Raw genomic sequence first — 27,284 nt, 5'->3', positions numbered from 1 at the left:
CTATTCATTCTATTGCAAATTTTTAGACCTAAGGAAAAAATATGACAACCTAGGATTAGGGCCTTTATGGATTTAGGTTGCGATTGATTGATGGTTTTGAGTTGGATGGTGAAATAAGTGATGACTAGTCAGTGGTAAGATGGTGATTGTTTCTCATTTGCATTTGGATGATGCAATCGTTATTCATAGTATTGAAAAAGCTCAAAATTTGGTATTTATCTAAGTTTGAACACCTTCCCCCTTCTTGAGTTGGGGAATTGACTAGCAAGTCTGGGTTTGAAAAGGTTTTCTTCTTCAATGGGCTTTCGTTTAAAGTTGAAGGGGTGTGCGGTTGAGTGATTGAAAAAGATTGAGCTGATGGAAGAGGGTATAACTTTCGAAAAGGGGAAATTTACTCTCTTATGTTGTACACTTGCTAGCATGCCTACTTAATTGTCTCTTTATGAAATTATTGCATCAGTGTTAAAAGAGGATTGAGATTTGAGAAGCTTTGAACGTGATTTTTGGTTGCAGATGGGCAAGGAGTTCTGATTAACGTTTTGTGAAGTGGATGATTGTTTAAATAGGAATGGTCTAGATTCCTAAAATTGGTACCTAAAATTGGTTCAAATGAAGTGAAAGAATGACCATTTAACAATATGGTATAGTCATGGGTGTTTTGAGTGTTCGTACACTTGATAACTAGCATTGACCATGCTATGCACATGTTCATGGATTCTTGATTCTTTTGTGGAGTACTCTTGGAAATCTTTTTTTGAGCATTTAATTGATCAAACTTGTTTCCCGCTTCATAGTTTTATGCTTGTATTTGGAAGGCTAGTTTCCACCAAAGATTAAGGCTTTTATTTGGTTGGTTGTTCCTAATAGAGTTAACACCATGGTCTTAAATTTCCATGAAATTGCTGAAGTTTCGATCGAATTGTGCTTTCCACCACCTTCAAAATTGATTTGGCAAGCCATTTCCATCCTTACAAAATTCCCTTCAAAATTTCCATGATTCATTTGAAAGTTATTGAAATCTCAAAATTTTAGCTAAATTTTGTCAAAATTTTAACTATAGAATAAAATTTACTTGAGATACAAAACCCGAATTGAAATTTCTCTCTCAATTAATCTTTTCTTCTTTTATTGAAACTTAAGACTTTTACACAAAAAATATGAATGATGACCTTCATACATTTGAAATTGCATGAAAAATTAATCTTAGTCATTACCTTGAAATTTTAGTTGTCGATTTATGTCTAAACTATATGTATTTGTATGATAAATATATTCATACTAATTTATATTAGTTGAATATGTTTAATATTATTATACCTTATACATGTCATTGTAGTGTCTTATTTATAATATTTTAGTTCTAAATCTTGTATTATTATCTTTATTAACAAGTTCTAAATTTTCATAAAAGAATTCCATATTTAACCTAATTTCCATATTTTTTTTCAAAAAAAAAAATTTGATATTGATATTGGCATTGAAATGGAAGTTTTCTATCGAATTTTTTGTACCTCTGTAACCTCAAAATTTTAGTCGAAATCAAAATTTAAGAATTTGGTTGACACAATCCGTTGCAGAGTTTTTCTTTCTTTCTTGCATCCTTTCTGGGAGGATTTCTTATCCTCTTTCCATTGTAATTATTTCTTCTCGTTAATAGATTTGTTTTGTTAAAAAAGAAACAAATCTATTGCAAAGTAGGAGGCCTTTTAAGGCTTTATTGTCAGATGTTTGTTCTTATTGCTTTGAAAGTTTAGAGTATGTTGATCACCTTGTCTTTCATTGCTCCTTTTCATGGAGGTTGTGGAATAATATTTTTGGCTTATTTGGAGAGAGTTGGGCTATATAATTTCCAGGTTTTGGGAGGGGTAAAGATGGTTTGACATTGTGGAGGTGTGCAATTTTTGTAGTTTTGGGAGGATTTGGTTGAAACGGAATGCTGGAATTTTAATGGGGAAGAAGATGTCTTTGACTATGTCTTGGGAGGCTATTTAGTATCTAGCCGCCTTGTGGGCTTTTGCAACAGGATGTTTTCAAAGCGGATTCTTTTTCTGATTTCATGATTGGCTGGCTGTGCTGTTTGTTTTTTATTATTTTTTATTTATTGTTTTTTGTTTTTGTATCTTTTAAGGAGGACTCCTTATGCTTCTTCTTGTACTTCTTGTTCTGCTTATTAAAATATCTTCTTTTAAAAAAAAAAAATTCAGAAATCTTCAATTTTTTTTTTAATTTAAAGATTAATCACAGGAAAAGGCGTAACAAAATTGTAAAATGAATTCAAAAACTTATTTCTGATAACAATGACCAAGTAGAGTACTTCTCCAAAACACCAATCAACCATTAAGACTTTGTTTTTTTTTTGCAAGTATGACTCACTTTAGATTTACTATTTTCACTTTGCTTCAGGAAGTTGAACTTTTGATTTTAAATCATTTCATGTGCCAAAAGTATTTCTAGTTTGTAAAATACAACTAATAATGGATATATATTTTCATGTGATTTATTATCAATATATATATATATTTAAAGTTTGATATGCATTGTTAGTCCACAATCTAATAGCTTAAGCTTTTAGGAAAAGTGGTAATCTAACATGGTATTAGAGCTAGTTACCAGCAGACCCTGGGTGCTAGTGTTGTTGCTATTGTGTGGTGTTTAGAAAAAATATTATATTTCTTGTAATGGGTGTTATCTACCGCATGTTTATCTCCCCACTTTCTGTTGCACTGCATGTGTAGGGGAGTGTTAAAATTTGATTTACATTGTTGGCCCACAACCTAATAGCTTAACCTTTTATGTAAGGTGGTAATCTAACATATATTTGGCACACAACCTAATAATCTAAGCTTTTATATAAAGTGGTAATCTAACATATATATATATATATAAACAGATAAATTTTGAAAATCTAGTTTGCGACAGGAAAAATGCATTGGTATTCTTTTTGATCTTTGGCCCTGCATATTACTGAAAGAAAAATTATAGGAAAGCCTTTTTTCAAAAGAAAAAGTTGTAACAATAGAACAAAGGTGATTCATTAGTGGAAATATGCAGGCCACCTCAAACCTGAAAAAATGGGTGCATTTTTTAACAAGTAAAAAAAATATTGAAACAGATGTAATTGGTTGGTGAAAAGTTAAGCTACTGCTTTTCACTCTGAAACAAATCATAAATGTGTATAATTTTCTTCAAGAAATATGAAAAAATTGATAAATTAAAAATTAGACTAATTGGTAGCAGAAATATGCTGACTTAATTCTTTGAAACATAGAGACACAATATGAAGATATCTTTTTCCAAAAATCATATAAACTAAAATAAGTATGAAATTTGATGGAAATTTTTGGACCTTCCAAAGATATTTATCTCATTCTTTCTTGAGAAATTATTTTTTGAAAAAAATGAGAATAGTTAATTGGTGGTGATCTGTGGCCTCTTCTTCAAAAGACAATAAATGCACGCCCTTTTCTTATCAAGAAACTATTACCCAATTGAACTAAGAGTGAAGGATTGATGGAAGTATATGGGTTTCTTTTCTTATGTAAATGCTTTTTGTTAGATTACCACTTTATCTAGTTTTGGGCCAACAATGTATATCAAGCTTTTAACACTCCCCCGCATTTGCAGCGCGACAGCACGTGGAGAGATAAACACATGATAGATAACACCCATTATAGAGAATACAATAATTTTTTAAAATACTACACAGTAAACAACCAGCTCTGATACCATGCTTAAGCTGTTTGGTTGTGGGCCAACAATGTATATCAAGCATTCAACACTTTCAGAATTCAAAGAAATTAACTGATTGGTCCATCTAAATTCAATCATTTCTGCTTAATTCAGGAGTGAATCTCAATGCATTTAAATATATATGGTAGTACACAATGTATATGTGAATATACTATATACGATGTAAATATGTAATAATTATTTTTATTATTATTATAAATTGATGAGTAAGCTGATATATGGCCTGCAATTATATTGTTTCCAGTTTTCTGTGAAATGTATTTGTCAATTAGACAGGAAAACTCAAAACATATCTTTTGTTAGAACATTATGATTTGGCTTGCATGCATCAAACTGCAAAATTATTATTATTATTATTATTATTATTATTATTATTATTATTTGATGGGTAAGCCCAGATACATCCTGCAAGTATAGAGTTTCCAGTTTGTTGTGAAATGTGTTTAGCAACATGATTAGGAAGCTCAAAATATATCTTTTCTTTAGTTACTTATGATTTGGTTGTACACAACAAGCTGCACAGTTGTTGTTGTTGTTATTATTATTATTATTATTATTATTATTACAAATTGATGGTGTTGAGCATGTTTAGTAAATTGGAAACCTAAGTACAATGAATAGGTCTCCCTCTCTAATTATAATGTGTGCCATGTACACTACAATGACCATCATACCCTTACCTATTTCAACACAGCAGTAACAGTGTAACACAACAATAATGCTAAATAACTGAAGAAACTAGAAACTCTCCCCCCAAAGATGGATCATAGATGTCATATGCTGCTAGCTTGTTACAAATGGATTTAACACGAGCACCCCTAGTGCCTTAGTGAATAAATCAGCGAGTTGGAAGTCAAGACTTCACAATAGTTGCAATGAGCTTCTGCACAAGTTTCTCTTGAACAAAGTGACAATCAACTTCAAATGGCAGCTAAAGAGGTAAAAAGCTGGAGCAATGTAAGTTTGGAAATTGGGGAGAATGTGCCAAAATCACTCAACCCATACACATGAGTATATCCTTTGAAACAAGACCGGGCCAGTCATTATTGAGCCATCAGGATTAACCTTTATGGTATACAGCCAATGACATCCAATCACAATCAGTCTTGTCAATGGGAAGAGGCACCCCTTCCCAATTATCATTGTCCAAGGTTTCATCCATTGTGGCCCTCCACCCTAGGAGAAGGCTTGAGCAACATACTTGTGAGGGATAAATTGGTAACAAATTAGTAATATGAGGGTGAAAAGTAATCATAACAGGCAAAATTAGAGATTGGATGTTGGGTAGAGGTGCGTTTACCTTTTTAGACAACAAAGGGAATGTCAATATCATGGGAAGTGGGAAGTGGGAAGTGGGTTCTTTAGACATGGCACCAAAGGTTTAGCATTAGGATGTGACAAGGGCTCCTTTCCCATAAGTTAATGTCATGTGTACCTATAGGTGACTAGAAGGATTAGACGGAAATAGCAATGTAGGAGGAGGGCTTGGATGAGACAATAGACTAGAGTTTGAAATACTAAGCAGAGGAAAAGGATTCATTAAAGGAATTTGAATAGTATGGTACATAACTCTAAATTCAAAGAAGCTAACTTGAGTAAAGGCAAAGAAGCAATGTTAATTGGGGTTATAACATCGATATCCCTTTTGAGTATGAGAGTAGCCCAAAAAAATACATTTGATAGCATAGGATCTAAATTACTCACCCTTGAACTTGATTGATGGACAAAGGACGCACACCCAAGTATATGAGGAGGTAGGGAGAACAAGGGAGCCTTCGGGAACATAATAGAATAGGATATTTTACCACCAAAGACAATGGATTGGTTTCTATTTATGAGAGAAAACGCAATGAGCACGTCATCACTCCAAAATACATTGGGGATATTCATTTGAAATGACTCACTCTAAAAATGAGCAGCACAAAGGCCCAAGTATAGGAGTTCTGTCGTGTAATAATTGGCCCAAAAGGCCAGATCGTTTCCTTAGGGAATTCAGATTGGTTTCAAACTCACGTAAAACAGAAAGAAGAAAATAAGAAAACAATTTACTTAACATAGTTCAAATTTGATTTCTTGGGATTTTTGAAAGTTTGTGGCAAAATTAAAACAAAGTGAAACCTAAAATAAGAACATAACATGCATAAACAATAAAATAAATACGATGAAATTAAACAGATCAACCAACTATGCCAACTTAGTACAATCCATTCAATCAATCAAATAAACAGTGTGAGATTAAACAAGCAAATTAACCAACTCTTTAAACATTCAAATGACGAACTAAGATAGAAGACTTCATTAATCTCATAAGCATTCAACAATTAGATAAACTTAAACAAAGGCCTAAAAAAAAATAGACTACACCTAAACAAGGTCTTAAAAAAAAATAAACTCAACGTGAATAAAGTCTTTAAACAAAAATAAACTACACTCAAACAAGGTCTTAAGCAAAAGTAAACTTACTTAAACAAAGTCTTAAACTCAACCAAATACTTAAACAAATTAAATCCACATTAAAATGAGCTTAAATGAAAATTAATCCAACAATATTAAGTTTCATTAAATACTAAAAAGACATTGAAGTTTAAACAAACTAATTAATTAAAGGAACAAGAGAACAAGAGAGAGAGAGAGAGAGGGAGAACTAAAACAAAAATTAGTCTAATAGAAAGGTTCTTCAACAATAAAATAAACTCAACACACTACACACTAATTAACTTAAACAAAAATTTAATTCCAACAGTAACTTTAATTAAAAGCAAGCTAAACTCAACAATAAATATAACTCAAATAAAAAAATAGCTAAACTTTAACAATGGCTAAAGATAAATAAACCCAAACAAGCATTCAAATAACATTAAAGCAAAAGACTAGAATGGCAAAGGAGAAAGGAGAGAGAGAGAGAGAGGGAGATGAGATAAGAGAGAGAGCCGTGAGGAGTGGAGAGAGCTCCTGCGCATGCTGCTCACTGTTCCCTGTGCGGCGCAACTCCCCAGAAAAAAAACACACTCATTTCCCCTACAAACCCTAGCCTCCTAGCCTTTACTCCCCTCTCCAGCGCATAGCCCACAATTGCTGCCAGCTGCCAAGCCGTACGGGCTCCCCCAAATCAGCCCTCAACTCCACACGGCCCAGCTTGCATTTAATGCTCACGGCCCACACACACAGCCCTCTTTTCAATTTGCATGCGTGGCCCGGTCTCCTCTTCATTTTGCGTGGCAGCTTCAGTCTCCTTTTCATTTTGCATGGCAGCTTTGGCTCACGAGTTGCATGGCTGTTGCATGCATGCACATCACAGCTCCCTCAAGCACAGCCCTCCTTCAGAATTCCAATACACTGCCCAGCTCCTGCTCATGGCTTCCCACAAGCATGCACAGCTCGGCCTCTTTTTTTCTTCCTTCATGTGCAATGCCTGGCCCGAGACCACTTTTTCTTTTCACATGCATGGCTTCTTCATGAATTGCATGGCTCATGTTCCTTCTTTAATGCTCACGGCCCACATTAAATTTTATACACACAACAGCCCATTAAAAGAAATTTCAAAGCAGCTCACGGCCTCACGTGGTGCTCCTCTTCCTTTTCAATATTCTTGCATGGCCTTTAGTTTGCTTGGTGCCTTCACTTTTAATTCCCGAAAATGCCGAAAGCTTTCATGTGCATTTTAGTTTCAACTTTAATTCTTGAAAAATTACCTGCAATAATAGAACACGAATGTTCATAAATTTGCGGCAAAAATAGGATAATTATCTTAATGTTATCAAATGAGCTCAATGATTAAAATACTGGACATAATTAAGTATTTAATTAAAATGGTAACACTTAATCAATGCATTTAAATACTTAGTTACGCAACTTTGATGGGTAATCATGAAACAATGACGTATAAATGACTTTGTGGATATGCTTGTTCATCCTCTGCAACTTTGTTTTGTTGTGGAGTGTGGGAATAAGATGACTAATCATATGAGAGTTAGTCATATGGCTAGTGAATTTGATACTGAATTACTCATTAACATTATGACTATGAACTGTTATTTTACAATAGAAGGCACAAAAGATATTCAACAACTTTGAAATTTTTTCATTAAATGTAGCTAGTTCATCTTTGAGTTGTCATGGACAAAGCAATTTGACACAGCATGACTAGGACCTCAAACATTGGAATGAGCTAACATGAAAGGCTTATACTGTTTGTTTATTGATTTTAGAAGCAAACAAAACACGATGATACTTTCCCAATTAATAAGAGACATTCAAGACTAGATAGAGAACCCAAAATAGGAACCAATCATTTTAACTAGGATGACCAAGTTGACAATGGCTTTGAAGAGGCATATCAGCGGTATTGCAGGCAGTAAAGGAGATAGAGATTGAAAGTAGTGAAGCCCACCAGTCCATGGCCTCTGTGAATCATCTTATTCGTCTTCAAATCCTGAATAACCACAAAATCAGGAAAGAAGGTTACAAAAGAATGGAATGATTTTTCGTAGTCTTACTGACAGACGTGAAATTAATAGCGAATTTAGGAATATACAAAATAGAATAAAGAGAGAGGGGGAGTAGGATTTATTGTTCCCATTCCCTTAACTATAATAATAGATCCATTAGCAAGGGTAACTTGAGGTAGGTTTTCAGGATGGCACAAAAAAGGTTGGTTATACATGTCATATGGTCAATATGGTTAATGGCGGCACAGTCCATGGCCCAATGACTAGTGGGAGAGTTCAAGGTTGTTTAAATTGCAATCTGGATTGTATGCTTCTACAATCCTACTTTACCTAATTGATCCTAATTCTACATAAAAATTGATAGGAATTTAAGGTGATCGATGGGATTGTAGCAGGATTGTGGTAGGATTATACAAATTTACATTTTTAAAATCTTTACTTAAATGCTTTTATGTAGCTTGGTTTTTGTTCTATATAACGTATACATGAAATTGACAACTTAGAGGGTGATATTGTTTATTTTGTATTAACGAAATTATGCGCCAAATATTTATTTTTTGGCTCATTGGTGATTATTAATTGGTTAAAAAATATTGAGGATGAAGATAGATAAATAATTGATTAATGCATTTAACAATAACTAGAAAAAGTACCGTGCTTTGCGGCAGGCCATTTACAAAAATATCATAAGAAAGTATAGCACAATGTTTGCTTCAACATTTTGGAACAAGTACAAAGACTGGATAGGAGGAAAGGACACCAAAAAAAAAAAAGAAGAAGAGAAAAAATGATTTGATCCTCACCCTGGCCCAAATCCAGGAGATCCACCAGCCCAACCAAACTGGCTGGTCCAAACCAAGCTGACGTTCAAATAATTAGTATTAATTAAGGTATATAGATAGATAATGATCATGATAGCATGATTTTAATGGTAGCCTCGGTGAAGTCATTTGATGGTGGTCATAATGGTACTGTTAAGATAAGTGGCGACTTGGATGCTGACATTTATGATAAAAGCTAGCGTAATAGTTTGGATTTTGTTTGCAGATTTAAAATTTTTTTTTTTTTTATAGACATGGATGTTCATGTAGAGTATGGTTGTTTGTTGATTGATTTGCCTTAAAAATATGGTCTTGTTTGTAAGTAATTATTTTGTTTTTATTATAAGCCGGTTTGATTGAGTTAAGAATGCACCAGTTTGAAAACTTCATTTTTTTCCCCTCTATAATGTGAGGGCTCTACCATAGATACTTGTGATTTTGTGTGGCTTCAACACTTACCAGCCAATTTTATAGGTTTATATCATAGAAATTTATAAAAAAACAACATTGTGAATGCATCTTTCATATTTTTTTATGCACATTGTAGAATCTTAGAATCCTTGGTCTGATTCTACAATCCAATCCTGCAAACCATTTTGAGAAAAGAAAAGACAAGGCTTGTGAAGTGAAATGCCCCTCTCTCTCTCTCAACGATCCTCTCTCCCTCTTGTGTTTACAGTGCTATGGAGCCTCTTGCTGTAGGCTATGTTGAATTGGTTGATCCAGATTGACTGAAAATCCCTTGATCTGCGTTTGGACAAATTTGGGGAAATCTCTCTTTTGCTTGTGGTTGAGAATATGTTGTTAGAAATAGCAAATAGGTGGGTTAGGTTCTCTAAAAAGGCAGCTTTCTGGTTTGCTGATGGGTTGTTGGTCTCTGGTTGGTGGATAAGGGATTCTGCAGTGTTTGTTAGGGTATCATGCAATATTGAATGTCGAGGACGAAGATGGGAAAATTTGTGGGGTTAGGGATGGGGTGGAAAGGCAAGAAATTTCCAGTATTCCTGGCAGCAAAAAAGGTGATGAGTGGCGAAATTTTGCAAGCGATTTTGTGAGTTAGCTTAGGAGTTTCGGAAGGATTTTGGAGATGTAGGTCTATATGGTTATTCACATCACAGATTGATTACGCCCAAAGAATAATGTGGTAGTTGTAGCATAGCTTTGGGGTGTCGATTCCACAAGGAGATGGAAAAAGGAACACAAATGGGCAAATAAAAATAAAAAGAATAGTAATGATTTTTAAAGAAAAAGACAACTGACTTCTTTTTAGAAAGATTTAAAACTAAGATTATTTTTATGGATAAAAAATCAAGTTTGCAAGAACCAAGGCATTAGGAATCCCTCTCACAAATCAGATAATCAATCTATTTTTAATCCATTGGTTTTCTCAACTGGAGATTTCACATCCCAAATTCCCAATTGGAAGATATAGAATTATAAATCTTTGATAAATTCAAAAGTAAATTTTCTAAATATTATTCATCTCGTCAAAACTCAAAAGCTATTAACTTTGTTAACAATATCTAACTATGACAATATATCCGGAGACAATATCGCAACAGAGGAGTAATGTAACAAAATTTATAGTTTGTCTTCAACATATTCATGGATCCTTACAATTCTATGGAAAAAGCATGACTGAATTCATGAAGAGATTCAAATATATGAATATTCAAGCGCGAAATAAAACAAATAATAATTGATGAACAATAAATAGAAAATATAAAAACATTGAAGAACAACAATATGGGTTAAAAACAAATTGAAATACCTTTATTTGATCAAGTTCATCCCTAACCAAGGTTAGGGAATTAGTTCCTCATAATAAGATGAAAGAAAAATATACTCTAAAGAGAACCTTCACAAAACTCAGCCACCACCTCAAAATAAGAGTTTTTTGTTTATATAGTTGCCTCCTCAAAACCCTAAAAACAGAATAATATAAAAAGAAAAACGCTAAAAAAATATCCTCTGGTTTTCGGGCTGGGATTGCGGCCCACTTTTGACTCAATTGATGTCTGGATTAGCGAAATACTATCTCACAATGAATTGTAGATCTTTTTGTAAGCTTTCCAACGCCACTTGAATCACACCAATCCGATATTAGATGAGAGAGTTATGATTAAAATACTGAAATACGTTTAGGCTGTCTCCTAGCGAATTTCGGACATGGATTGCGGCCTACTTTTGACCTAGTAAAAGTCCGAGTTAGCAAAAGGCTATTTCAGGATAAATTGTAGCCCATTATGTAAGGTTTTCAACCCAACTTGAATTGCCTAAAACCGACATTGGATGAGATAGTTATGATGAAAGTACTGAACGGTGTGCGGAGACTCTTCCAAAACGGGATTATATCATATCCAATATTCTATTTTTCCAATCTAGGTGGCTGATCTTCTTCATTTATGCTAAGGGTTGACTTCCAAATCTTCTTAACTTCATTCCTATGATAAAAATCATTGAAAATTAATTAGAATTAAAAATTTATAAAATAAAGATCAAGTCAGAAACTTACCACTAATATATTCAAATTGTCCTTATAAATTAGCAAATAGACAAGAAAAAGTAATGTTCAGAGTACACTTTTATGCACTCATCACACCCCCCAACCAGCTTATTGTTACACCCTAGCAATTGAAGCAAAATTAAGCAAGAATATTCAAACACTCAAAATAAGTCATTCTCAAAAGATCAACAATGCTATTAAAGTTTGTTTATCAAAACACTCAAAATTTGTGTGTGTGTGTGTGTGTGTGTGTGTTAAGCCAATAACCATCTTATAATCAAACCCAAATACATACAATGTCGAGAGCAACCTGAACAAAAGTTTTGACTTCAAACTTCACAAGGGTATATAATACTCATTGCACTCAAAGATTTTAGAAGGGTTGCCCACTCAAATGTATGGAAAGAGTAAATGCTAGTGAATAAAAGCATAAGACAAAATTGATCTCACGGAAAGAATATCATGTATTGGGAACTCAACCAATCATTCCACCAAACCCTCTTAGGATCAAAAGGTCAATTGAAAGGGTTGTAATGGGGCTAGGGTTAAGCTGAAAAGAACAAAGGATAAAAGAATTCAAAAATAGATTGAAGTAAATACTAGGGGTCTTCCAAAGATTGTATAATATGCACCACTTCCCAACAATTTACTCTCTTCTTTCTACTGATTTATTTTCAATTCAACACATTCTTCTTCCCTTTTTTTTTTTTTCTTCTTGCTCTTGGTTTTTTTTTTTTTTCATTGATGAAACTTGCAAGCAATAGTACAAACCATCTCAATAAATTTCTCATTATTTTTCTCTTCTTTTATTTATGAACCTTGCAGGCACAAAATACATACCATCTCAATAAATTTCTCATCCCTTTTTCTCTCCTTTTTTTTTTTTTTTTTTTCAAACCAACAATTTATCCCCACTAGCAGATACTCAAATATTAAGAGAGGAAAATATTACTTTCAGGCTTAACTCCTATATGGAGTGGGTACAAAAATATATAGGTTAACAAAGAAAAAGGCTTATATTTTGGCTCAAAGTAGCTTCTAATGGATAGAATCATGGTAGGCTTGAAAGGCTCAAACTTTATCCTGCATTGACCTTTATCACTTCCTAAGTATAATCAAGCAAACATATCACAAACCATGTAATGGCATTTGCCAAAAGATAGCCAAATAAGAAAAATAATAATGAGACCATGCAACAAAATAATGTCATAGAAAAAAAATAATAACACCGAATATGATAAATCCTCTCTAAAGAATGAGAATGGCTCAACTGCTCACAGGTGTTTTAAGTCTCAACTTAAGTTTGATTGTTCTCTGATTGTATGCATTCGACATCCATCAAGCCACAATAGCTTACGTGCATTTAAAAAAAATTTGAAGTGTCTAAATAAATAATTTAGATAGCAAAATTGACTCAATTGAATACTCTATAGTCATGCTCAAATACCCAGGCCAAATTCATGTAGACAGATATGCATGAATCTACACCCTCTAACCTAAACCGAACATTGTCCTCAATGTTTATGAACAAAAAGAAATGTTACCATAAAAGCAAAAGGGGAAAGATATCACCTGAATTATTGAGTATGGATAAAAAAAATGTGGTACACTCCTGCAAAGTTAACAAAACAAAACAAAACAAAACAAATAAAGAAAAACGTACCTGCGTGGTGTGGTCAAGGTTGATAGACCGGATCCTCAAGTGGAATTTCTTCCACGTCCTGAACTTGCCTATTAATTAATACTTTGAGGCGCTGACCATTTACTTTAAAGATCTGACCATCCTTAGGATCCTCTATTTCTACCGCCCCATTTGCAAAAACAATCTTTACCACTTCTTTCATAATGGGATTAAGCCTACGTTGGCGGTCTCTGCGAGGGTTGGTTCCTTCCTCCAAATTAATATTATGAGAACATACCAAGGGACTAACTACTTTTATATCAGCAGTGCTCCAACCTAAGGCTAACTTATGCTTACTTAGGTTCGAATTAAGTTCTCACTTTGAGACTCAGACAATTCAGATGAGATAATAACAGGAAAAGTATCACCTGGACCAAGGAAAGCTTGCTTTAAACGCTTAGGCAGAGGCTTCAATTCAACCTTGGGTGCTTCCACACTTGAGGGAATTTGTTTTTCACCTTCCTTAGGCAGCTCCTCAAACTTTAGTTGCCATGCGCGAGTGCCATAATCTTGAGTTCTATAAAAAATAGCACAAATATCAACTACATCAGATGGATTCCTAATAGAATCAAACTCAGAATTAACAAGAAAATACTCAAGGGGATCAAAATCATGGGCTGTAGAAACTCCCCTATCCATGAGTGAGTCAATCATGCATGTTTGGTGGCCCTTGTCATTATCTTCTGGTTGTTTTTCAATATGGAAGATATTCACCTTGAGAGTCAAGTTTCCAAAAGACAGCTTCATAAGCCCATTCCTGCCATTAATAAGAGCATTAGCAGTGGCAAGGAAAGACCTACCTTAAATCAAAGGAATTTTAGAAGTAGTATCAATAGCAGAGCTAGTGTTAAGGATTAGGAAATCAACAGGATAATAAAATTTGTCAATTTGAATTAGAACATCCTCTACCACACCCTGGGGTACTTTGACTGAAAGTTCAGCCAATTGCAATACCATAGTGGTTGGTTTGATTTCACCCAACCCCAAATGCAAATAAATAGAATACGACATTAGATTCATGGTAGCTCCTAAATCTAGCAAAGCTTGCCCAAACTTTTGGTTTCCAATGCTGCATGCAATGGTTGGGCAACTAGGATCTTTGTACTTGGGACGAATCCGTTGCTCAATTAGAGCACTAACTTTTTTCGTCAAGAACGCTGTCTTCTTCACATGGTGCTTCCTCTTAACTGTACACAAATGCTTAAGAACTTTTGCATAAGTAGGAACTTGTTTAATCACATGCAAAAGAGGAAGATTGATTTTTACCTGCCTTAGATTCTCTAGGATTTCATTGTTAGGATCCAGAGTTCATTTGCTTGATTTTAAAGCTTGAGGGAATGGTACCTTAACCGGACTCTTTGTCACCTTAGGTTCCTTGGGTAGCTCGGCATCACTACTATCTTGATTCTTTTCCACATCCTTTGATTTGTTCGTTGTTGGGATGTGTAATGACTGACCACTTCATGTCACAATGACATTCACATCCTTCAAATTCTCTTGAGCCATGTGTTGGCCATGGGGTGCGGGCTGAGCTTGAGAAGGAAACTTACCTTGTTCATTCGCACTCAAGGAGCTCATCAATTTGGACACTTGGCTCTTTATCTCCTTGTTTTCTTCAACAACCTGCGTGATCAAAGATTCAAACTTTTGGTTAGTCTTACCCCGTGCCTCAATAAAAGCATGCAAAGTGTCTTCTAAAGGACTCCTAGAAGATGAAGGTGCATGATATGGTGCAGGATATGATCTAGGGGGTTGTGCAAGTGGTTGGTTTTCAGACTTCCAGCTAAAATTGGGGTGATTGCGCCACCCCGGATTATAGGTATCAGAGAAAGGTGTAAAAGGCTTCTTGTACACACCTAAGGCATTACATTGTTCCTCATACATCCCTCTCATCTCAGCAAATATGGGACACTCTTGGGCGAGGTGATCTACCCTGCCACACACAAAACATGGTCTAAAAGACTCTGCATGGTAGCCACATGTGTTGGCTTTAAGTCCTTAGTCGTTAACATCTCTAGCTCCCTAGTGAGCATCTCAACCTTAGCCTTTAGGTTATCCTCTTCCCTGAGATGGTAAATTCCACCACCAATTGGGTTTCCTGTAGGTCGTGACCTATTTGTGCTCTCAGTAGCACTAGGTCCTGTCCATGTGTGTGTTTTTTTTGCTATGTTCTTCAAATATTCAATGGCCTTATCAGGGTCCTTTTGCAAAAATTCACCATTACACATCATCTCAATGAATTGGCGCTCCCTAGGTACAAGTCCTTCATAGAAGTAACTCACAATGCGCCAACTCTCATAACCATGGCGGGGACACAAATTTAACAATTCTTTAAATCTCTCCCAAACTTGGTATAAAGTTTCACTCTCTTTCTAAACAAAGGTTGAGATTTGTCTCTTCAAAGCATTTGTTTTGTGATGTGGAAAATACTTATGAAAAAATGCTTGGGTCATCTCAGCCCATGACCCAATCGAACGTGGTCTCAATGAATACAGTCAACTTTTGCTTTTTTTTTAAAAAGAAAATGGAAAAAATTTTAAGTTTGACTACGTCCATTGTACCAGGTTGATTATGAAAAGTTGCAACTACCTCTTCAAATTCCCTAATGTGCACTTACGGGTTTTCATTTTCAAATCCATGAAAAGTGGGGAGAAGTGGAATCATCCCCAGTTTAAAATCAAAATGCGGCACATTAGGTGTAAGCATGATACATGAGGGTGTGGCGGTGCATGTAGGATGGAGATACTCCTGAAAAGGTTTAATGGGTTGGTCCTCATATGACTCATTGTGAATAAAGATTGTGATGCAATGGATGTTGTATTTGAATCAGGAGGCGTATTAAATAGGTTCGAAAAGAGAATGTCCATATTAGAATCAATGTTGGGTCTCTTTGCGAATCTACCTAATTCGTCCCTATACCTATGCATACACTTAAATAAAAATAAATTACTTTACTAAACAAAAAATAAAACTAAAACTAAATAAAATAATAGCGAGAGGAACGAGATTACTGCCCTTGATGAATCAATTCAGTAAAATATATTCCTTACAATGCTCCTTCTTGTACGTCTCCTTGGCAATGGCGCCAAAATTTGATTACGCCCAAAGAATAATGCGATAGTTGTAGCACAACTTTGGGGTGTCGATTCCATAGGGAGATGGAAAAAGGAACACAAATGGGCAAGTAAAAAAGAAAAGAATAGTAATGATTTTTAAAGAAAAAGACAACTGACTTCTTTTTAGAACTAAAATTATTTTTATGGATGAAAAATCAAGTTTGCAAGAACCAAGGCATCAAGAATCCCTCTCACAAATTAGATAATCAATCTATTTTTAATCCATTGATTTTCTCAATTGGAGATTTCACACCCCAAATCCCCAATCGGAAGATATAGAATTATAAATCTTTGATAAATTCAAAAGTAAATTTTCTAAATATTATTCATCTCGTCAAAACTCAAAAGCTATTAACTTTGTTAACAAAATCTAACGACGACAATATATCCGAAGACGATATCGCAGCAGAGGAGTAATGTAACAAAATTAATAGTTTGTCTTCAACATATTCATGGATCCTTACAATTCTATGGAAAAAGCATGACTGAATCCATGAAGAGATTTAGATATATGAATATTCAAGTGCGAAATAAAACAAATAATAATTGATGAACAATAAACAGAAAATATAAAAACATTGAAGAACAACAATATGGGTTAAAAACAAATTGAAATACCTTTATTTGATCAAGTTCATCCCTAACCAAGGTTAGGGAATTAGTTCCTCATAATAAGATGAAAGAAAAATATACTCTAAAGAGAACCTTCACAAAACTCAGCCACCACCTCAAAATAAGAGTTTTTTGTTTATATAGTTGCCTCCTCAAAACCCTAAAAACAGAATAATATAAAAAGAAAAACGCTAAAAAAATATCCTCTGGTTTTCGGGCTTGGATTGCGGCCCACTTTTGACCCAGTAAACGTCCGGATTAGCGAAATACTATCTCACAATGAATTGTAGATCTTTTTGTAAGCTTTCCAACGCCACTTGAATCACACCAATCCGATATTAGATGAGAGAGTTATGATTAAAATACTGAAATACGTTTAGGCTGTCTCCTAGCGAATTTCGGACATCGATTGTGGCCTACTTTTGACCTAGTAAAAGTCCGAGTTAGCAAAAGGCTATTTCAGGATAAATTGTAGCCCATTATGTTAGGTTTTCAACCCAACTTGAATCACCTAAAACTGACATCGGATGAGATAGTTATGATGAACATACTGAACGGTGCGCGGAGACTCTTCCAAAACGGGATTATATCATATCCAATATTCTTTCCTCCAATCTAGGTGGCTGATCTTCTTCATTTATGCTAAGGGTTGACTTCCAAATCTTCTTAACTTCATTCCTATGATAAAAATCATTGAAAATTAATTAGAATTAAAAACTTTATAAAATGAAGATCAAGTCAGAAACTTACCACTAACATATTCAAATTATCCTTATCAATTAGCAAATAAACAAGAAAAGGTAATGTTCAGAGTGCACTTTTATGCACTCATCATAGATCGTGAAGTCAAGGTGGAGCTGGAAGGCATGAAAGTCGAAGGCGAGGGTCACAGTAGTCAAGCTTATTCTAGAAATCATGGTATGTTGTCGGAGAGACGAGTGGTGCTGTCAGTGTGGAAATGAGTTGCAACTGAAGGATCCTGAACATTCAAAGATAGATTCTCTTGCAAACCAATGGGAATTGTTCGACCATAATGGGAAAGGAGCTAGGGTTCCAGGCTTTCTGCAGGAGCTGCAATTCTCTCAAAGGCAGCTAGGGTTGCATTCGGTGGGGAGGTCGTGAAGAGGAGTGAGTGGGGTGGTGTTTTTTTCATTTTGGGCCTGGCCCAAATAACTGAGAAGGAGGTACAACCTTTTTGACTAAATTGGGGCCCTTATTTGAATGGGACCAGTGTCTAGGAAAGTCTGATTTCGGCTTCCAAAGGGAGGATTCATCTTTTGGGCTCCATGCAGAAGGGCAATGGTTGTAGTCAGGCTCGTGTTTTGGGAAATTATGATCCAGGTATTTCCTTGCTGGACCCCAAAAATGGGCAGGCCCAAACTTTCTTCTAGAACTCTGAAGATGAGTATTAGGGAGGAGGACTCTATACCCTTTGATAATGGATTCCTTTCGCAATCTCCAGCTCTCCAAGTTACGAGTCAAACTGAACCAGCTTTGGAGCAAGAGCTGAATATTAGCAGTTTAGCTTCGAAACAAGATCGTGGTATTAAAAATGCAACAAGAGTTGAAGAGGGATTAGAAGATGGTGTGGAAGAGTAAAAACTTAGAAGCTGCCTCAGGTGGGGAAATGTGATGTTTTTTGTCTTAATTCTGATAGATTTATGGGAAACATGGGTTATGCTTGTCGGAAGGCGGCTTCTATGGGTACTAAGATGAGGAAGGTATTTGAAGATAAGAGAGAAAATTCTGGTGAGTCGGTGGCAAAGCTATTAAGCCCCTGTTTGCGAGCACTTAAAAGAAGTACTTATAGTGCTTAAACAATAAAATAAGTACTACTTGAAATAAGTGGTGTTTGGCTTGCATTGTTAATTGTTATAAGTACTTATTAAAAAAAGTGGTACTGTACAACCACTTATTTAGGAAGTTTTTAAGTGATTTTTCAAAATCAATCAAGGATTGCTTTTTTGCCACTTATAAGTGGCACTGTAGAGAGGCGGTGGCATCATTGTAAATTTCAACAAATTTAATGGCAATCTCGTAATTTAAAAGAACTTCCTCTTCTCCCCCTTCTCTCCTCTTTGACTCTCCCCTGATTGGCTTTGTGCACAGCCATCCTTTGCGGCCTCTTCTGCAATCTCCTCCTCTGCAATCGCCAGCCACCTCCTCCTTGTGTCACCGGTGCCGGCTCTTGTCACTGTCAATTCCTAAGAGAGATTCTGAAAGAGAGCTTAGTATTGTTGAAGACCTCATGCAAAGGAGGAGGTTGGGTGTGGCAATAGGGCAAGCAAAGATAAAGAGGTAAAGAAATGGGAGGGTTTTTGTTTTTTTTTTTTGTTTTTGTCAGATTCAAAAAGTGATGATATTAGTGAGTTTGAATTTGAATGCAGTATGATGGTTGTTGTTGGATGAGATTTGAGTACAATGTGGGTACCTTTCTAATTCTTGTGACAAAATAGGGGATTTTATCTTGAGTTCATCCACCACCGTTGAAAGGATTGGAGGGAGTTTCTTTTTTTGATAAATGATGGTTGGTTAACAATTTACAATTTAGGGATGGAATATTGCATATTCCTGTGGAGGAGATTCCTAAGGAGTAGATAAAATGGATTTAAAGATGATTGATATTGGAGGAAATGAAGTGCCCATGGGTGGTGGCAAAATTCGAAAGATGAAGGGCCAAAGGGAATTAGCGAATTTGAAGAGCTCAGTAAATTTTGATGGAAAGGGTTTGCAAACAGGTATACTTGGTTAATATTGTCTAGTTTTATTGTGTAATGTTGTGTTTTTTGTTTTCTTTTTTTTTTTCCCCTTTTTATTTGGTGGTTTTGTGTTTGGTGGATTTTCTTGTCCACGTATGTTGTGCGTTCCCTTATTTTCTATACAATATAGCTTCTTTATACACACGTGTGCGCACGCGCGCACGCACACACACATACTGCAAACCATCCTAGCGATCCTACATAGAGTCCCTAATTTATTAACCTTGGGAGATATGTTATTACTCAATGACATGCATATTGTAGGGATTAGCTTTCTGAGTGAGAGATGCAATGTGATGAGATGCTTGTTGGATTCCTGATACTACAAAAACCTTGAGTATTCCTCCTTTAAGACAAATTTTGTGTGTTGGGAACAAGTAAGGTGGAATCCGTGGTGACTTGTGAGGGAAATATACTCTTGAGGTTCATGTCCATCCCAACACCTACAAAGAAAACAAATCTACAAACAACTGGAACAAATCGCACTCACTAATACAGCAGTGCCATAGCCCCAATTGCTAGTGACAAACAGAGTCTAACAGCATTAATGCTGCAATTGAAGAATCAGAAAAGTTGGATTTTGGATCAAAATCCATGATCCACAACTTGATGTCATGGTTTTTAAGGGATTCAAGAGATGTGGGAACAAATCAGATAAAAAGCGAGGCTGAATGAAGCCTCAAATTCCAGTATGTGAGGGTGCATGGATGGGCTTCCGGTAATGGGGTTTCAGGAGGCTACAGATCAGCAATGTCTATGGGCAACTGTAATGCTGGTTTTTCAACATCTTGAGATATTTTTATGTTCCTGCTATTGATGTTCTTTTTGAAGACTAGTAGAGCTGTTTTAGGCCTATGGTGGTATGAATAACCCTCCTACAGTGGCAGACAGGCATAAGATTATGAGATTTAGGGCTTGGTTCGGCGTGGCTGCCGCACTTAAGGTTTTGGTCTTTGGAGCTTGCTAGGTATCACTTAGCATTGGTGTCCTCACATGTGGGCTTGAAATATTAAGCCATTAGGCCTGGGCCAATCCACGTATATAGTCACCATATTTCACTCAATTTTTGATGTGGAACAAACTTACAAGTGGGAATGTCAACAATACCACCTGTTTAGCATCGAGGGAGTATTCTTGACTGGGCTTGATATGCATGAATGAGCACCAACTTGACTCAAAAGCTCAAGCTGTTAGGTCTTGGGCCCAACCATGTATATGAGCCACTCATCCTTCACTCAAATTTTTGATGTGGGAGAAACTTGCAAGTGGAAATTTCAACAATTTCTCACTCATGACTTTGTGAGTTTCAACCACTTTACAATGAATGGAACTAATTCTTGTTCAGCGCCATGCAACTAACTAGGAGCACTTACTCAACCATGGGAAAGGCAGGAAACTACGGAAGTCTACTCATCTATGAGACTAGCATCCATAGAATGCACCACTCCTCTTCCCCAGGGTCTATGTCCAAGGATCACATGCATGAACACTTGAGCCCAACTCAAATCATTGGCTTTGATACTGCATTTAGAATGTTTAGTGAATTCGAAAAACTAAGCACAGCAAATTGGTCTCCCTATCTATTTATAATGTGTGCCATGTACATTACAATGACCATCATACTGTTACCAACTCACGCTTACTAAAACAGCAGTAACCCTAGCAATAATGCTAAATAACTATTAATCAGTAAAGGATGGTTTGTTTATCGACATGATTGGATAGCTCAATTATATGTATATTAATCTTATGATTTGGGTTGTACGCATCAAACTGCACAATGGTACACTACTTTAATAGCTTTACCGCAGGGCTATACTGTCTCTTCTTTTGTAAAATTTTCTTTTCTTTCTTATTGCAGGATGGACAGGACTCTGTTTGGCCACATGATCCTCATACAGGATGGAGTTATTGTGTTGTAATTCCTTCTTGGATTATCTTACCAAAATCAAGTGGTTCAGATTCTGTAGTGGTATACTTCTTAAATTGGAAAAACTTTCTTTTTTTCGATTGCAACAGAGCTTATCTATATTGTACATGACTTCATGTAAAATAGTGTTAGTTTTGGTCATCAGTCTTCTTTTATAGCCATTTAATTGTTCTTTAAAATCAAGATTAAAATGGGCCCACATAAAGTAATTTTGATTATTCTTTTTGAGCAACCATGTTAATTATTGAACATTGTTAGAGGTTCTATTTTGTTTTTGTTTTGGAGACATATTTATTATTTATTCAGTCAAAAAGAATTTATGCAAGCCTTTTGGACTTCACTTAGTATTTGTTGATTCTAATTGCAATAAAAGAAACTTGTCATGCTATATTGTGCACTATAAATCCTAGAATTTTGGGCAGTGTATCCAAATCTGAGTGTGCTTGACTAATTACATGTCAATGAAAAGTTTGATTTAACTTGTCTACTTTAGAGGCTGTTTCTGTCTTTGAGTCATTTCCTGGTTCTAATTTGTGGTTCTAATTTTTACTACACACCCTTGTGCATGTATTCATGCATACATGGGGTATACTCGTGCACAGGAGACAGTTGGGATGTTGTGTGTAGGTCTAAGCTGGGGGGGCATGTCAATGAAAAGTTTGATTTAACTTGGTCTACTTTAGAGGCTGTTTCTGTCTTTGAGTCATTTCCTGGTTCAAATTCGTGGTTCTAATTTTTACTACACACCCTTGTGCATGTATTCATGCATACATGGGGTATACTCGTGCACAGGAGACAGTTGGGATGTTGTGTGTAGGTCTAAGCTGGGGTTTGGGGTGTGGGTCTCAATAAGTTGGTCTTGGTAACGGGTCAATGGTTGTGGTCATCTCTCTTGCTGGTGAACTACCTTTGGTTCAAGCTTATTAGAAATAATTGATGGTTGGGGTGCAAATATGGCTCTTAGATGCTCTTCTGAGAGTCCTTAAAGGTTACATTTGCAGATTTACGCTTTATGCTCTACTTTCACAAAATATAAAATGGGTGATGGTACTCTTATTAGCTTTTGGGAGGATATCTGGTTGGTTATACTGCATTATGTAGTACTTGTCTTTTTCGCCTATGGTTCGTAATGTTGTCATTTCTTCCTTTATGACCTTTGGTGGTAATACTTTATCTTGAGATTTCCATCTTTGCAGAAATTTAAATTATAGGGAGGTGGTGGACCTCTCTTCATTGCTTTCTTGTTTGAAGGTTTGTTATCCTTCCAATAAGAGGGATGTTCGGGTTTGAAATTTGGATTCATTGAGAGATTTTTTTTTTTTTCCATGTAAATCCTTTGAATATTTGATTGGTTCAATTTGTCGTTTCCCCTGCATGGAGTATTTGGCAGGCCAAAATTCCCATTAAGATTAAGGCATTCATTTGGTTTGTTGTTCTTAATAGCATTTAAACCAAGAATCTGCTGTGGAGTAGGAAGCCTTTGGAGGCATTAAATCCCCAGTTGTTAGTAGTTTTCTTTGACAGTTTAGTGACAGATTCTCGTATTTTCTTACACTTTTGGTTACTAGGGGTGTGTGGAATATATTGTTTGGGTTACTTGGAAGGAATGGAGTTTTTCAAGAGTCAGCGGAAGATTTTCTGGTTACCTCCTTCAGAGGTTTTGGCAGGAGTAAGGAGGCTGGCAGAATGTGGAGGCATGTGGTGTTCTTGTTTTTGTGAGGGGACTTGGTTTGAACAGAATACATGTATTTTCGCTGGAAAGAGGCCGAATTTATCTTTCCTTTGGGATAGGATGTGATATACGGATTCTATTTGGGCTTTTGCAGCCCCTTTTTTTGGGTGAACATTTTATTATGTTTTAGGACTTCCAGCAGGATTGGCAGGCTTCTTCTTCTTCTTTTTTTGGGAGAAGGAAAAATATGTTAACAGAGAACAAACAAGGTACAATGAGAGGACAACCAGATGTCCTCCTAGAAAGGCAAAGGGAAATTACAGTGACATTACTAAAAGCTGCCCTCAAATCCTTTTGAAGATCGTATGGTGATAGCCCAAAAGAAAAAGAATAAGCCAAACACTCTGGTCGCCACTGCAACATCAGTAACAACAGCAATGGCAACATATGGCCAATAGGATAGTGAAACTTATGCATCTGATAATTGAATATTGAGCCTTGTTTTTTCATGAAAGAGATCACTTCTTATCACATATTTTTTCCTTTTCTATATGAAAGAAAAAAAAAAAAACCAGCGGTTTAGAGCCATTCGAGTTAGTCTCATCATAATCTATAGCAAGTGATAACTGCTGTTGCCACTGCAACAACAATGACAACAGTGACGGCAACAGAAAGCCGTTATGATAGTATAACTCAGGCATCTGATAAATAAACATTGAACCTTGTTTTTCCATGAAAGAGATCCAAATTTTTTTCCATATTAAGATGTTGTCTGACCTAATAGAGTGATATTGTGCAGAATCCTAAGACAAAATTAACTGAAACCATTTCTCCCTTCCTCTATCTCCCTCCCTTTCGCTCTCTCTCTCTCTCTCTCTCAATCCAATATGAATTAGACCCAAAAAAATCTGTTAAAATGGCAAAAAAGAACATTTTATATGGAGGACTTTTTATAATTTATAATTCTGTATAAGGCCAAAAAACAAATATTTATCCACAGGAAATCTTTTCGAAAGGAGTCTCTAGAAGAGAAAAGAGAGAGGTTGTTGATAATTCTGTAAAAAAGTCAAATCCAGCTGTTAATATTTTTCATTTCCAACTACATGCTATCCATCTTTTGAAGAGGTTGGCTTATCCAAAACCCACCTAGGATGAAAGAGAAGTAGGAGAACCCTTTGTTGCATTTTTTTTTCTCTGAAATTCACATCATGTTATTGTTTCCTGTGCAGTTTATAGTTTTGTGTGAAACATCCTTGTTTTTTATTAGGATAGATAGACCATTGTTTTGAGTATCTGCTAACTTTACTGGTTACTGGGTTAATTTCTCATTTAGGTTTTGATATCACCAAGAGGCTTGTCTATACTTATATGCCATATCGTCCATGCAATTATTGTTTTGGCATTTTTTTTTTTTTTTTTTTCAATCTTCTGATGTCATATCGTCCTTTTAAGCTTGGTTGAACATTTTTTTTAGTTTCTTCCGAGGCTTGATCTTTTGGAGAATAGGAACATGTCTTACTATTGTTATGATTGATGGCTCAAAACATTTTTTTTTTTGGATTAAGTGGCAGCATTTTGTTAATGCCTAGATTGCCGTTGATTTTCTTAGCACTATTTGTTTGTAAATCTTTCTTTTGTTTTGGGTTGTACTTGGGCTGCACCCCCTTAACGTACACTATAACAATTATTATTATTATTATTATTATTATTATTATTATTATTATTATTATTATTATTATTATCATCTGTTTCCTTTTTTTGGTGTGTGAATATTTGTGCATTATCTGATTTGATGTTGCAGGAGAAAAGTCCACCGGCCTTGATAACTGTGGGTTAAAAATCAGAATTATGAGCACAATGAGTCTCTGCCCCTCTCCCCCCTTCCCCATCCACCCTCCCCCCTCCTCAAATAAGATTTTTGTGTCATTTTTTTTTATAGAAGAAGAAGAAATTTTATGAAGGAAGAGGGGAGAAAATAAAGAAAAAGAGCATAAGAAAATTCTCCTTAAAAGAGATGAAAACAAAAAAGATGAAATTGAGAAAACATCAAATGGTACAGCCATCTAGTCAAGCTGAAGATCAGAAAAAGACAGCCCTTTAAAACAACCACTTGCAAAGGCTCACAATGACGCCAATAGTGTATCCTATCCCAGAAAAAGCAAGACACCCCCCTTCCCTGTTAAAATATGAGGTTCCTATCCAACCAAATACCCCACAAGACTGCAAAAAGCCCTTGCCTCCACAAAGTGGACTATCGCTACTCCCTCCAAAACCTTTAAATGAGATTATGAGATGGATAAAAAATTCTTAACCAACTCTGAACAAAGCCAACTCTCTCCAAATACTTAAAGTAATTTGTTTGAGACCCTCCAAGGAAAAGAAAAATGAAGGAACAGTTGAGAAGCAGATTTTGAAAATAAAAACCTTAAATGGCCTCCTACACCGCAACAAATTGTTAGTGTTAACTCTATTAAGTAAAACTAACCAAATAAAAGCATAAATTTTAGAGGGGACTATGGCTTTCCAAATAGTACAATGAAGTGGAAAGGACAGAGTTCCTTGGATCAAAAGCTCAAAAAAAGACTTGCAAGAGAACTCTCCCAAAGAGTCGCAAACCCACGGCTGATGGCCCCTCCTCATGTAAGGATGGCTTCCTTCCAACATAAAAAAGAAGTGAGCTCCAACATTTCTCTATCATTTAAGGCCCATGAAAATGACATTCTTAAGAGATCTTATCCCCATTTGAAATAAAAAAGGAAGAGCTATTTCCATTATGCAATGAGGAAAGACTATATGAATGAAGAAAGGAAGTGCAAACCGCAGAATCACCCACCCAAGTGTCTTCCAAAAACTGAATGCAATTCCCATTAACCACAATAAATTTGATGTATGGGGTAAAGAGAGGATAAATCTGAAAAATACACTTCCATAGGCACTCTAAAGAAAACTTCGAAGGCAGATTCTTGTGTCTTGAATCCTAAAAAACGTTGAAAATTCTTTGAGATCTATAATTTTCATGACAATGGTGATACTGTGATAGACTTTTGTGACACAATCTAGTATTTTGTCTTCCACCAGTTTATGCATAATTCTATTGCAACTCTATACCAGCTTTAAATGTTTCTATGTTTAACATTCATGAGGGACAGTTTTACAGGGTACAAATTGGTATACAGTCACCAGAGGGGATCACCACCACTCGGACCATATTACGAAGATTTAATGATTTCTTGAAGCTATTTTCTGAAGTAAGTTTGAATTACTTCTGCGTTTCCATCGAAAGAGGATTTATTATTTTTCTTACCTATTGGATTGATTAGCCCTCTCCCCTTTTTGAAAGAAAATTTTCACATGCTCCCTAACTATAATGATGCAAATGTTTTCAGATTTCACTACTTTAACAGACAATTTTTAAATAATTTTCTCAGCTCAAAGAGGCATTTCCCCAGAAAAATCTGCCCTCAGCACCATCAAAGAAGCTTTTAAGAGTTAAAACATCAACATTGTTGGAAGAGGTTGGTTATTTTTTTCCCCCTATTATATTGTTATCTATATAAATCTTTATGATGCTTATTCTATGGGGTTTAGAATTAAGTTGCATGTCAGTTGTTCTACTCTTTAAAATTTGTTGTAACAGCAGCTAATGGTAGGGTTGCAATTTGTTCTGGGCTAATCAAAGTATTAAACTCACCTGGTTCACATTGTTTGGTTTAGTTTGGTGCTTGGAAGGCATATGGTAGAGTTTTTAATGTTCTTCATAAAAAATGGTGAGAGCCTGTGGTTGGCTGTGGAACTGATCTGCCTTGGGTTCTTTTATGCCCAGAAGCCTCCCCATAAACTAAGTGAGGAACTGACCTTATTGGTTCATGAATTAAAAAAAAAAAAGGCAGCCTGGTGGACAAAGCCTCCGCGTATGCGGGTTCCAGGGAAGGGGTGGACCATAATGGGTCTATAGTACGCAGCCTTAACTTGCATTTTTGGCAGGAGGC

At 35.7% G+C, this 27,284-nt stretch overlaps 1 protein-coding gene across 1 annotated transcript in view; it reads left to right on the top strand.

Annotated features, from left to right (window-relative positions):
- The window catches only part of LOC131157631 (PX domain-containing protein EREX), a 68,491-nt gene that overhangs the window by 1,122 nt on the left and 40,085 nt on the right, over positions 1-27,284 (top strand). The window contains 3 exon segments of the mRNA XM_058111932.1: positions 21,555-21,665; positions 26,445-26,543; positions 26,724-26,810. Of these exon segments, the coding sequence (XP_057967915.1) occupies positions 21,555-21,665; positions 26,445-26,543; positions 26,724-26,810 (297 nt within the window).

This window comes from Malania oleifera, chromosome 6, assembly GCF_029873635.1.
Source record: "Malania oleifera isolate guangnan ecotype guangnan chromosome 6, ASM2987363v1, whole genome shotgun sequence".
NCBI lineage: Eukaryota > Viridiplantae > Streptophyta > Magnoliopsida > Santalales > Ximeniaceae > Malania > Malania oleifera.
Note: the sequence above shows the minus strand (reverse complement) of the source record. Positions and strands in the feature narration are given on the sequence as shown.